Source organism: Coturnix japonica, chromosome 20 (genome assembly GCF_001577835.2).
Source record: "Coturnix japonica isolate 7356 chromosome 20, Coturnix japonica 2.1, whole genome shotgun sequence".
NCBI classification, from domain to species: domain Eukaryota; kingdom Metazoa; phylum Chordata; class Aves; order Galliformes; family Phasianidae; genus Coturnix; species Coturnix japonica.
In genome coordinates, this window is record NC_029535.1 from 4,602,208 (window position 1) to 4,614,672 (window position 12,465).

The following is a 12,465-nucleotide window of genomic DNA, read 5'->3' on the forward strand; positions in this document are numbered from 1 at the left end:
AGGATGGCAAACAGAACAGGCAACAACCAACTGATAAAATTGTTTTATTATTCACTTTTGAATTCTTTTACACTTTCCTGATTATTCTGTGTAAGGTGAAACTAGAACTGTTTAAAAGACATACACAAATCTAGTACATCAATAACCAGGTTTTTCTTTTTGCTATACTATTCTCACAACCACATGTGTGCTAGGCAATAGAACCGTCACAGAAGCAAACTTTAGGCAGAATACTGGTCAGTAAAAACAAAGCGAAAAGAGCTACCAGATATACAGACAGGCTCGGTTCCACATTCACTACTGCATTTATCAAGCGCCAAGTATTAACTGCACAATTTGTTCAGCTAGTAGAGGGGAGTTTTAAAATCAGTGCATGAAAGTCTCTCTTCAGCAGACAGATGGACAGACAAACAGATGGAGCCTATACCTACGTGGAATGTGAAGGCAGGGGATGATACCGCGAGACTGAGAGGTGACCGTTCCTCATCTTTTCCACTGCATTATTCACACAACTCTTATTAGGTTTTATTCAATGGGACATGTTTGAAACATAATAGGTTGATGGGGGGCTCAAATATTACAAGCATTGCAGATGGGTAAGGTCCGCATTCCAGTACAATAGATGGGAAATCCTGAATATTTGAGCCAGATCTTGGAATTACAAAATAAAAACAACCCACAAATATAATGGCAGATGAGCTGAAGACTGCAACAGCACTGGCAGCTCTCAAGCATCCCACACAGAAACCTGACCTCTGGCAGCCTCAGGTCTCACCTGCCATCTTGCCATCAGCCACAACCAAAGAAAGCATGATGTGTGTGTACGTGGGAGTCTAAAACTGCTTTGATGGAGTTTCAACAGGTAAAAAAGGGTCAATGATGAACGGAGTGGGATGGGGGGGGGAAGTTTTCTATAAAGCAAACTTAAAGGCTCGGTGGAGTAAAAGGCTTTTGAAATAAACTCAGAATGGGAATACCATGGAGTTTTTGTTTCACCCAAGAGTATAGTAATGCAAAAGTGGCAGATCACTTCATGGTATCATCCAAACTAATAAGGCCATTCAAAAAATTGAATCTTCTGCTATTGCAAGTCCATGGTAGTGAACCAAGAATTCTCACTACTGAAGAATATTGAAGATATAATTAAGTTATTGCTGTGGGAAGGGGCTTAGTCATGCATGTTGTATGAGCACAAAACCACTTTTAGAAGTCAAATCCCAGTTATCTGCCAGTGTAAAGAGTTTGGAAATCAAGCTGCTAACTCACCCGTTACCCTCCTCCTCAAAACAAACCTGGTCCCCAGAAAGATAGGATTGACAAAGTGAGCTTTTGACTGAAAGCGGTGCCTTGGACTTGGTTAAAAACGTCTACAGAGTGTGCCTGTTAAACTAACCCATAGCAGTGTGTTACTAACTGGAATGCCATACATCGGATTGTTTTCCATCCATGCCCCAGTGTCACAATAGAATCTCTATAACTTTCTGTACAACTTTACAACAGAATTGTACTTCGACTATTTCGGTGCCAAATTTTTTTTACTTTCCATTGTTACATAATTGATGTCTATTTTTCTACCAATAAGAGTTTTGTAAAGTCAATTGCAATCACAAAACCCATAATCACAGTGTTCAGTTAAAAATATAAACACGGTAATCGGAACTGTAAGTGTTCATAATAGGAAAATTCGGAATGCCATTATAATAACCGACCTCCATTTTAAGTACACAGAACACCAACCAACCGTTTTTACCCCACAGACAGTTTTTGCTACGTTGAGGTTGTGAAAGTCGATGTACTATTCTTTTTGCTTGTCGCACAAAGGGATATATGTGTAGGATACAGGGTGACATTGAACATATAGTGAAGCGTGACAGCCATTAGTTCTCTCCCTCTCCAGCATCACCTTCATCTCCCTGGTTTTCCGACGTCCATAGCTGTAAGAAAACACAAATACATGTTCATGCTGAAAGCATACAGTTAATTACAACCGCAAGTAAAGGGAAGACAGCACAGTTAACAGCTGTGCAATTTACTCTGCTAAGCGTAATTGAGAACCAAATTTAACATTAAAGGACAAACTAGAAACTGGGTAGAGGATTACAAGTAAAAAGCAAACTAAGTTTCCAAGCCAAAGACAGTCTGGCTGCTGGGAACAGGCACCCTGCACTGTGTGTTACAGAAAGGCTGCTTGTTGCACTGGTTAACAAGTGGTCTCTGATTTAAGCAAGTCAGACTGGTCTGGTTACACGAAGCAGTGCAGTTAAGACTCTGACTTAATGCTTCACAAAAAGTGTTTTCAGTGGCACAGAACTACATGAATCTTCAGCTATGTCCTACTTAGCAGAGTCCAGCTGCCTTAAGAAGCAGCAGCGCAGAATGCAGCGGTTTGCCCTGTGCTACTTACAGTGAGGTTATCTCGAAGTAACTGCATGATGAGAGTGGAGTCCTTGTAGGAATCCTCATTTAGTGTGTCCAGCTCTGCTATTGCTTCATCAAATGCCTAAAACACACAAGGAAATTAAAAAAGCGTTTTCACTCTGCACTCTGAACTCATTTCTGCCTACATGAATCACATAAATTTGTAACAAAGCTTCCATATTTTTCTTTTCTACCAAGAAAAAGAAACCAGAATAAGCACCAGATTGCTAAAGAGCCAGTGGGAAAAGAGAAGTCCCCACGAAGGGCCAAGATTAAGGCCAGCACCAAGTACTGAAGAAGTAAGTACACACTGCCATATTGAACTATGACTCACACAGCTGAAAGTCAGGTCTAAGAAGAAAACTTAATAGCAATACTTTAATTAAAGGAAAGGTGAAGAGCTCAGTGGCTTAAAGTGACTGTAGAAGAGGAAGGTACTATTCAGTTGATACATATTATACATATGTAAGTAGGAAATGAAATGGAAGGCAAAGGTTGGGTGTTTCTGGGCAGAAGAGTAGGATTCTTTGTTTTGGGTTTCTTTTCAAAACAGTACAGGACATCAGGTATGTTTTAACAGAGACTAAAAGCCACGCTGCCCATCCATCTGTTACACATGAAAGCGCACACTGCAGGTCAGAGCTGAGAGCCATGATTAGAGAATTAGTCCAGCTAAGTTACCTGAAAACATACCAAGATACTTTAAAGATGATAACGTAATTAAGGAATTTCATATGAGAAACCATAATCATCTACAAGGTGCTATTGTAACCATGTAATTATCTCCTTAGCCCACATAAAAATTGGTAACACAGAGTCTGCTTACCGTCTTGGCCAGATTACAGGCTTTTTCAGGAGAATTGAGTATCTCATAATAGAAGACAGAGAAATTGAGAGCCAACCCAAGTCGAATGGGGTGCGTTGGCTGCATCTCTTTCTTGCTAATTTCAAATGCCTCCTGGTAAGCTTGCTGAGAGTTTGCTACCGTTGCTGCAAGAAGCAATTACAAGCGTATTAATGTACAGTACATCGCTGTACTTCATGGTACTCGCTTTCTTGGTCTGACTATTTATGCCACTAGGTATTTATAAAATTACAAAGGCACTCAAGGTTCTTTCAATGATTTCAGAGGGAACAGCCTGTGGCTCAACTACTAAGGCTGAAATATTTGTTCAGATAAAGGTCTGGGCTACAGAACTTAAATCCAGACAATACAGTGTGAGGGAAAGGAGTTTAACTAAATGACACATTTAAACTCTCCTGAGAAGGAAACTTTCCTTAGGCAGGTCATGTGTTCAGTACCTCAGTATGGCCTTTCAGAAGAAAGTGAAGTCCATTCCCTAATGGGTAACACTAAGTTCAAGAATGGTGTCAAACTAAGCTTGCAAGTTGTGGGCCAGATTAGACACCCACCAAGAACTCAGGCATAGTTCAGCATTGCTTTAACGCTTCCTAAGTTTAACTGACTTAAGACTCGGTAACCCAACGTCCCACACCTCTGTAAGCAGAAAGTCTGCAAACAGCAGACCCCAGCAGAACGAGAGCTTTCACCTCTACCTACTTTGCTTATTGTCCCCAGATGCCACCTCTGACAGGTATCTGTAGTAATCGCCTTTCATTTTCAAATAGAAGACCTTGCTTTCCGGCTGCGTGGCATTGACAATAAGGTATTTATCCAGGAGTTCCTGAGAAAGCAAACATTATTTTTATGACTTGGGAAGAAAACAAAAAGCAATGTCTGAAACCAAGCCTCCATTACAACAGTAAACACAAAGTGGTAGAACATGAACACGCATACTTGTGTGTAAGTCACTTCAATGTTCCCTCAACTCAGTAAGTAAAAAAGAAACCACTTGTATTCTTATCCTCAGAACATTTGAAGCTATTGAGAATCACTCCTGCAGAACCTAATGGCTATTGGAGCTTAATACTGCTTAATTTCCTAGAAATACACTACAGTAAACCTACACCCACAAGCAAGCTCTAATGAAGAGCAGCAGCCTGCTATTAGCACAGATGCAGTCACTTTTCCCACCACAGGTTTTAACTCTGTGCACATCAGAGAATCTGTAACAAACTGATTCTATCTGCAGCTCCAGCTGAAAACCTGAACAGCAGCACAGACAGCACAAGCGCACTCAGAAAGTGGTGAGAAGACTGAAAGTACTGGCATCATTTGTTCCTGAGGGTAGATCTGTAGCAAAACAAACAACAGAATAAAGGATCCCTCTCATTTAAGAGAAAGAAGCAACAGAACTAATTTTGGGGAAGTGCAAACCTTCTCCATCCCCTAAAAGGTACTGAACAATCCTCAGAAAGTCAGCATTCATTAACAAAACAATTTAAGCAAACAGCAAGCTTTTTAATCAGGATTTCTGCTATTGCTAAACTCACTTTCACACTGAGCACAGGCCAGCAGTTAGGTGGCCTTTAACACTGCCTTGCTCATTTCTATTTAAACAAAATGCTATTTTTAAAACATGTAAGAATACAAAAAATTCCTTGTGAAACAAACTATATTATTTAGGAGCTAGAAGTGGACTTAAACCCGTGGTTAAGCAGAACTGCTTCCCTGCTATGGTGATGCAGTATCTACAACACAAATAAGATTCCTTAAGGCTCTCTGAAGAATACTGCAGTACAAGCTACTGTTATTTTTGCTGTTGGATTATTACCAGAACATCATTGCAGATGTCTCTTAGCTCAGTCTCAATTTTCTCACGATATTCTCTTCCCATCTGCTGTTTTTTCTCATTCCTCTCTGTTTTCTGTTCAATGCTGGAAATCACACGCCAAGATGAGCGGCGGGCCCCCACAACATTCTTGTAGGCAACGGAGAGGAGATTCCTCTCTTCATTGGACAGTTCATGTCCTTGCTCAGTGACAGCCTTCATAGCAGCAGCCATGTCATCGTAACGCTCGGCCTGCTCAGCCAGTTTGGCTTTCTGTACCAACTCACTCTTATCCATGGCTATCCTGTAATTAGCAGGGAATAAAAACAGGAAAATACTTTTAGGTTGTCTATACAGCAAAAGTTAATGCTGATGGGTGAAGAACAACTCACAGTTACTAAAAGGTGGCAAGCTTACCCACTCCAATAGATACAAATGGCTTTTAGTGTAAAAAATTGACAAATAACAATGTACATACAGAAAGTATGTATAATCACAACCCTGAAAGCACATAACCATTATTCCTCATACTTCTGCAAAATCTAAATGAGCATGAAGGCACGTCAGCATGTTCCCTGAGTAAGTCTCTCCTCTTTCCCATAGCAGCCACAGCTCAGCCTGGGATACACCTCATCATGCTCTGCAGCAAGAATCAGCAGAGCCTTCATTTGTGTTGGTTGTGTATTAGTCTTCAACAGCAATTGTTTCAGAGCACAGGGCAGCTGGACAACCCCTCCTGACAGCAAGCATCTCCTGCTCACTGCTAGAGATGTTTCTATGGGAATGTACCACACCCACTATAGATACAGCTGACAGCAAGCACAGAAAATACATTTATACTGCTCTACTAGAAATTTATTCTTTATATATAGATAGATGCATGTCTAAAATGGGCAATTCCACACACCTAGAGTGGCTGCGGATTTGGGCTCCTAAGGTCTTTAAGTAACACAGACATTCACAGTAATGAATGGGATGTGGCCTGTGTAACAGTCACTGCTGCAAAACCAATTCAGCAAAGAAAAATGAAGTTACTTAAGAACTTGTCAGTATCAGACTGAGCACTGCATGTTCCTACAAGACAGCAGCAACATTTATTTAACTTGGACACTAAGCTAATGTTGTATTCCATCAGCTGGGCCCAAGTTTGCAGGAAAACAAAATGAGTCTCAATGCTGAGGACCTCAATGCCTCACAGACTCCCAGGTGTTCAGATTTATCAGTAACATTTCACCATACACTTAAAATCTGCACTTCCTGACAGCCCCAGAATGGTCATTTTCATTAGCACTGAGCAGTAAGATTCCTTTCTTGCTGCTTCATGTCAATCAGTGCTCTCAATGTCTAGATCAGAAATATTCAGTGTGAGACCTAAACAGCCTACAAACAACTCGAAAGAAACAGGAAAAAATAAATGAGAAAAATATATTCCTAATTGGCTTTCACAGGCTTCTATTAATTAGGCAAGAGACTGTAGCTCTATGTAAAGGATTGACAAAACACCGGTGTACATGTACACATACATAGTAAGACTAAGGAAATCACCAGACTGTTCACTATTGAAAGGATCTATTATAACTGCTGCAACTTCCCAAACCACTTCCTTAACTCAGCACCGTGTTTAGATGATGTGCTTCATATGGGAAGTAAAGCCATTTCTTCATCCATGAACACAGCACACCTGAAGAATGTCTTTTATGTCCCAAGAGCCAAATTTAAGTAACAGGACACCTAAACAAAACACTCTGAACTTCCTCAGTCTGCACAGCTTCTAGAAGTCCTGCCACCATCTTCTCTTCCTTTCAGGGAACACAATCATACATTAGCCCAAGCCTGCATGCTGAAGCCCAAGGCAAGCAATGCCAGTAGTTTACATTTCACCACTGAAAGGTCAGTCTGATCTTTGATCTGCGTTTTGCCAATAGTGGTCTGACGTGCACACAAGTCATTGGTCCACAATTCTGTTTACAAACAAAATGTAGATCAGTTTTGAAATGCTGAGGAGTTTGTTTTATCGAGCTAACTGACATATTTACCTTTGGATGCAAGTCAGTCTGTGGCAGCCAGTGGGTTCATGTAAGGATGTGCTGAGGGAATCAAGAGGGAACTGCAAGGACCAAGTGCTAGTGGATAAAAGAGCTCCAGAAACCACTTTAACACACCAGCTATACAGCAAAAGCATTAGCACAGAGCATTACAATGCTGCTTCTCAAATAACTTCCTTTAGTAGCACACATTCATGCACATCTTAAGTGCAACTCAAAGTCATTACTGAAGATGGAGCTCCTCAGATCTTCACAGGCTTAAATTAAGAATTCATTATACAGGGGTTTGAACTGTTGATTTATCTCAATATCTGTACTCTCAGCGTGTTTGCTATGAAACTGCAAAGTACTGTTCCATAAAATGGAGTTAACAGAACTTAAATGCAGCAAGGAAAACATTGCCCACACCAAGATGTCTGCAACCTGCCATTCAGCCTACCGTCACTTCAGCCACAGGGTGCTGTGTAAAGATCACCACTTTGTTCTGTTGCTTACCTTGCTAGAAGCCTGGAGAAGAGCTTTGCAGAGCTATGCTGGCTTGAGCTCCAAAAGAGGGAGGTGTTTGCCAGAAGGAAAAAAAGATACAAGGAAAGGAGTGATGTTTGAAAAGGCAAAGAGGCAAGTATCACTTATAACTAGTCCCTCCCATAAAGGAGATGGAAGCCACACTAACAATGGATCAGTGTGCCACAGTCTGAAACAAGCAAAGCCTAGAGCTAACAATAGTCCTAGGCCACAAACAGAAGCCAGCTAACAAAGGTTACCTGCAGCTGGGAGCCAGACACATAGAGGTGACAAACAGAAGGCCAACAGGAATCATCTGCTCTGGTACTACTGAAGCCATGCCATGTTGGCAAAAGGGAAAGAGGGAAGATGGACAAAGGAGGGAAGACGTGCAGATCACAGCCATGGAGGAGTTGCAGAAGTTGCCTGTTCTAAGCGGAAGATACTCAGATTTGTTAATACATTGAAAATTCTTAAGATTGACTTCTTAAGAATCTGTCAAACGACAACTTAGCAGCCCTCCGGAAAGAAGCGGTTGGGCACCACTTCCAGGAAGGAATGCCGCTATTAGCCAGCAGCTGCAGCCATCAGTACAAGCAGCCAGCAATTCAAAGCACCCTGATTCCCCGCACTCAAAGAGACAAAAACTATCTCTCCCTCATACAGCCTAAACTTCCAACCCGTTACAAGTGCAGGATTGTGTGTATAGACAGGAGATTACAACTGCTTACTTCCCTCCCCACAAAAAGTTTTACGTCTGTGTAGGTGAGAGCTGATACAATGACGAACACCTCAGGTAGAGCTCAGGATGTTTATAAATGCTCAGTTACTTTCAGTGCAAGGAGGAGAAGGTGTGCCCATCCTGGACACAGCACCTGAACTCAGGACACCCAGAGCACTCAAGAGAAGAGTGATGCACAGCAGTGGAGGTTTACTGTCAATAACAGCTGAAGAGCAAACCATGTAAGGTAACGTTCCTCAGAAGACTGCAAGTGCTTGAGGAGGACTGAGCATCTTGCTGCTCAGCACTTACAGCACCTGCTCTGCGGCCTTCACTGCTTCCAGGCTGAACCAACTCTTTAGGACAAAGCCAAAACAGATCAGAAGTAAGTGAGCTTAAGGTCTGTAGGAACTAGATGAGAAATGACGCTGAAAAAAAATCTGGCTTATGTAACATATTGAACTGACAAGACAATACTAATAAGCTGATGCTGGCCTGAAGTCTGCCTGTTCTTCTGATGCTAATTAAGTCATCGATTTCTGTGTATTGTTTTTCTCCTCACAGTAACTACCAGAGTCTGTCAGACAAACACTTCCACCTCATTATAAAACTACTGGTTTGACAAAGCCATCACTAACGAGTCACACAGAGATGCAATTTAACAGACTGATGTTTCACTGGGAGAAATGAGTATGAAATCAGATTCAGTGAAATGGGACACAATCATTTCTCGGTCACAAACTGTGTAGATCCGTTCAAATGGTAACAGGAAAAGCATTAGTGTGGTACAACATTTATGGTTCAACTACCAACACATGGATGTACCTTACAGGTTTGTGGATAGGCAATGAATTACAAAATTAAACATGTCTGTGAGGTACGTTCCATTCTATTTCTGTAATTATTGAGACTAACAGCTTTTATTCCTGAAACAAATGGCAAAGCCATCATTCAGGTGCACACACGCTGACAGCAGAGCTACAATGCTGGCAGAACCTGTGTGATACTGATGGCAGCCACCATCAAGCGGGCATCGCTCGGTCAGTATTTTCTGCATGAAAGGAATTGCCCTTCCATAAATGGAGTGCGATGAACCTTCTTTGCTTTACCTCAGCCATTTCACTTCGTTGTGTCTCTCTATTTCAGTTCCCTCCAAGGCAACCATCTATTGTTGAAAAACTGATCAGAAAATGGACGTCTGATACAATCACAACACTGAAGTCTTCTGCAGCCACCCTGAGCTTGGCTATGACAAAAGTTCAGTACAATATACTGCATGTTTAAGGAAGGGAAAAGAAAAATGGGTTTCACAGCTGTGATATTCTCACTGACCTTGTGCAGCACACAACACCAACCTCCTCTGTACCTGCTGATTAGAAATACATCCCGGCCTTCGGTGCTAATCATTCCGCAAACGTTAAGATCACATTAACATTCTATAAAGTCATGCCTCAATTTGCTGGGCAGCTTTCTGCCACCATTAATTGCTCTTTCCTCAAACTGATTTTCCCTATCATTTGGAAAAATGGTACAAAGGCTTTCAATCTCTGCAAATAACCATGGGATCTTCTATCAGAAGTAACAAGAGCAGGGATGGAAACTGACACTGTATGGACAAGTTGAGTTTAGTGACCGCAGCCTTACTGTCCCTATTGACTTCTGATGAGGAACTGGAGGCTGAGAAGCATTGCACTGCTCCATACCTATGGCACTTCACGCAGGACAGCTGCGGGTGGAGACAAGCACGTGGTTCCAAAGTACAACATACTTACGTGGTAACACCTTGTTCCAGTGAATGCGCCTTTAGCCCGAGTCCAAGTGCAAATAGTCGAGTTATCCCACAAAAAATCTCCCCCCAGGCATAAAATTAATGACAAACGAATGTATCTGTATCACAGGTAAATCACTTGTTAATAACAATCTGAAAACATTTATATTACAGCGTAGAGCAAAAAGTGTGGTCATATAAAAGCCATTAAAATAAGGCCTAGTCCTGCTGGGATTTATGAGGACACCAGACAGGCTGCAGTACAAGCTTCTCATCCCGTTATTCAAATAACTATTGACTTAACTCCTCCTTATTGGAGTTTATTCACATACAGCACAAAAAGCTGCATACCAGCAAAGGGCTGCTTACAAAAAAAAAGGACTCTATCAAAATAGCAGAGATCAGAACATGCAGTACTGACATAATGAGGTTGAGAAAACTGCACCGGGCCCATCTGTGCACTGAGTCTACCACTCCACTGGTACCAATTTAATAAACCAACTATTACATAAACTATATTTTTGCAGGTTTTTAATATCAAGAGTGAAGAAAACACTCACGTTCTTTTCTTTCCTTTTCTAGACCGATTTGCATCTCCATATTGCCTTCAAACAATGCAAGCTACTCTTTAAATACAAGTACTACAACTTCTGCCTGAGGTCCTGCAGCAGCGCATGTGTGAAGACACAAGTATTCCCATAACCAGGAATGCTACACAACCTTAAAATTCTTTTGTATTCTTCTGCTTCTACAACCCTGAGTGATAAACAGTTTTTCTTCCTACCCCATAAAGTTATTTTAACGGTTGGCAAGGAATTTAACTAAGTAACTGAATGATACTGCAATGGCAGCATGAGATACATTTTTGCCCTACGTGCTAACATAGCGACTGCATCCCACTTGTTATCATTCCAATTAATATCTAATTATACATACCTCATAAAGGCCTAAAGTTGTTAGTTCTAGGTGACTAACCCAACCTTCTTATATATTGGGGATAGCGTGAAGTCAGCTTTGCAGTCCTCCCTAAACTCATCTCTATCCCCAGATAAGAATAATTTAAGATTAAAAATAACACCATCGGTGTAACATCTTCTGAAGCACCGCAGACGTTTCATCTCATCACCTCTCCTAAACCTGAGCGGGCTCACACGGATGGGCCCTACAGCAGGCGCCTCGTAAGAGCTCCGGGCTTTGTGAGCGCCGCGAGAAGGCCCGGAGCATGGAGAGGGTCGTGAAGGGAGGAGCCCTCGGGAGGAGGAGGAGGAGGAGGAGGAGGAGGAGATGGAGGGGGCCGCCAGCCGTGCCGGGCCCTGCCCTGGGGGCGGATCGCCTCCTCCCCCCGCCCGGGCCGAGCCCTTCACGGGCGGCGACAGAGGGCGCGGGCCCGCGGCTCGGTCCAGGTGTGCGCGGCCTCGCCCCGCGGAGCGCGGTGACTCAGGCGGGTGTGGCCGGGCCAGAAGCCGCCCCGCAGCGTCCGCCCCCGCGGGAGGGTCGCACCGTTACTCGGCGATCGGGTGGGGACGAAGCGGCGCGGCCGGTTCCGCACGGCGCGGGGCCCTCCCGCCGCGGCCTCCACCTCCCCCCAGGCGGCGGGTCGGGAGCTGCAGGCCTCCCCTGCCCGCTCCCCGGGCTCCAGCGGGACCGCGGCGTCGCGGCCCGGCCTCGAGCGAGGGGCGGGCGGCCGCAGACCCTCACCTGGCGGGGGGCGGCGCGGAGCGCGGCTGGATCCCGACGGAAGAAGCGAACGGAGCGCGGCGGCCGCTGGGCGCACGCACACACACACCCTGCGGAGCTGCGGCCCCGCTTCCGGCCTCCAGGACACGCCCCTTCCGGCGCCGGGGGGAGGGAGGGGGGCAGCGCCGCCTCCTGATTGGACGCTGCCCGGCGGGCGCCATCCGGCTGGCGGTTGCTATGGGCTCCGCCCTGAGGAGACGGAAAATGGCGGCGGGGCGGGATGGAGCGGGGTGAATAAAGCGACGGATCCCAGAGATCCGTATCAACTGCTGCAACCAGAGGGACGGCCCGGGCCAGGCCCTGCGGTGGTTGTTGCATGGACTGAGAGTTTTATTTAAGGAATAAAGTCTTGGGCCGCTCAGCTTTTGTGATTTATTTTTTTTTTTGTTCGTTTGTTTTATTTCTCTCTGAGCTGAGGTAGATCCCAGGAGCAAACAGCTGATGGCAGTGCACCATCGCTGTGTGCGAGATGCTGCCCAAAGTGTCACCCAAAGAGAAAGGGATGGAGCTACACTGTGGTACTGAAATAAAGCATTCAAAATATCATCGTAATCTACTAAAGGACTTGTATTTTTTGGTTCTCTTACTCTTTTTTTCTTT

The 12,465-nt window shown here is 43.9% G+C and overlaps 1 protein-coding gene across 1 annotated transcript; it reads right to left on the minus strand.

The window, feature by feature from the left end:
- Positions 1 to 27: 27 nt before the first annotated feature.
- On the minus strand, positions 28 to 11,962 carry YWHAB (tyrosine 3-monooxygenase/tryptophan 5-monooxygenase activation protein beta). The gene is made up of 6 exons (XM_015881523.2): positions 11,827 to 11,962; positions 5,094 to 5,394; positions 3,980 to 4,103; positions 3,245 to 3,408; positions 2,405 to 2,500; positions 28 to 1,934 (listed from the first exon to the last, which is right to left on the minus strand). The coding sequence occupies exons 2-6, from the start codon at positions 5,385 to 5,387 to the stop codon at positions 1,878 to 1,880; spliced, it is 735 nt and encodes a 244-aa protein (XP_015737009.2). The 5' UTR covers positions 5,388 to 5,394; positions 11,827 to 11,962; the 3' UTR covers positions 28 to 1,877.
- Between the last annotated feature and the right edge of the window lie 503 nt (positions 11,963 to 12,465).

Excerpts from the sequence above, each read along its gene's own strand:
- YWHAB (XM_015881523.2), bottom strand. The coding sequence starts at position 5,387 with ATGGATAAGAGTGAGTTGGTACAGAAAGCCAAACTGGCTGAGCAGGCC. Across the intron at positions 3,409-3,979 it reads ATCTGGGGACAATAAGCAAA|CAACGGTAGCAAACTCTCAG; the intron begins GTAGGTAGAGGT and ends TGCTTCTTGCAG. Across the intron at positions 2,501-3,244 it reads CCTGTAATCTGGCCAAGACG|GCATTTGATGAAGCAATAGC; the intron begins GTAAGCAGACTC and ends TGTGTGTTTTAG.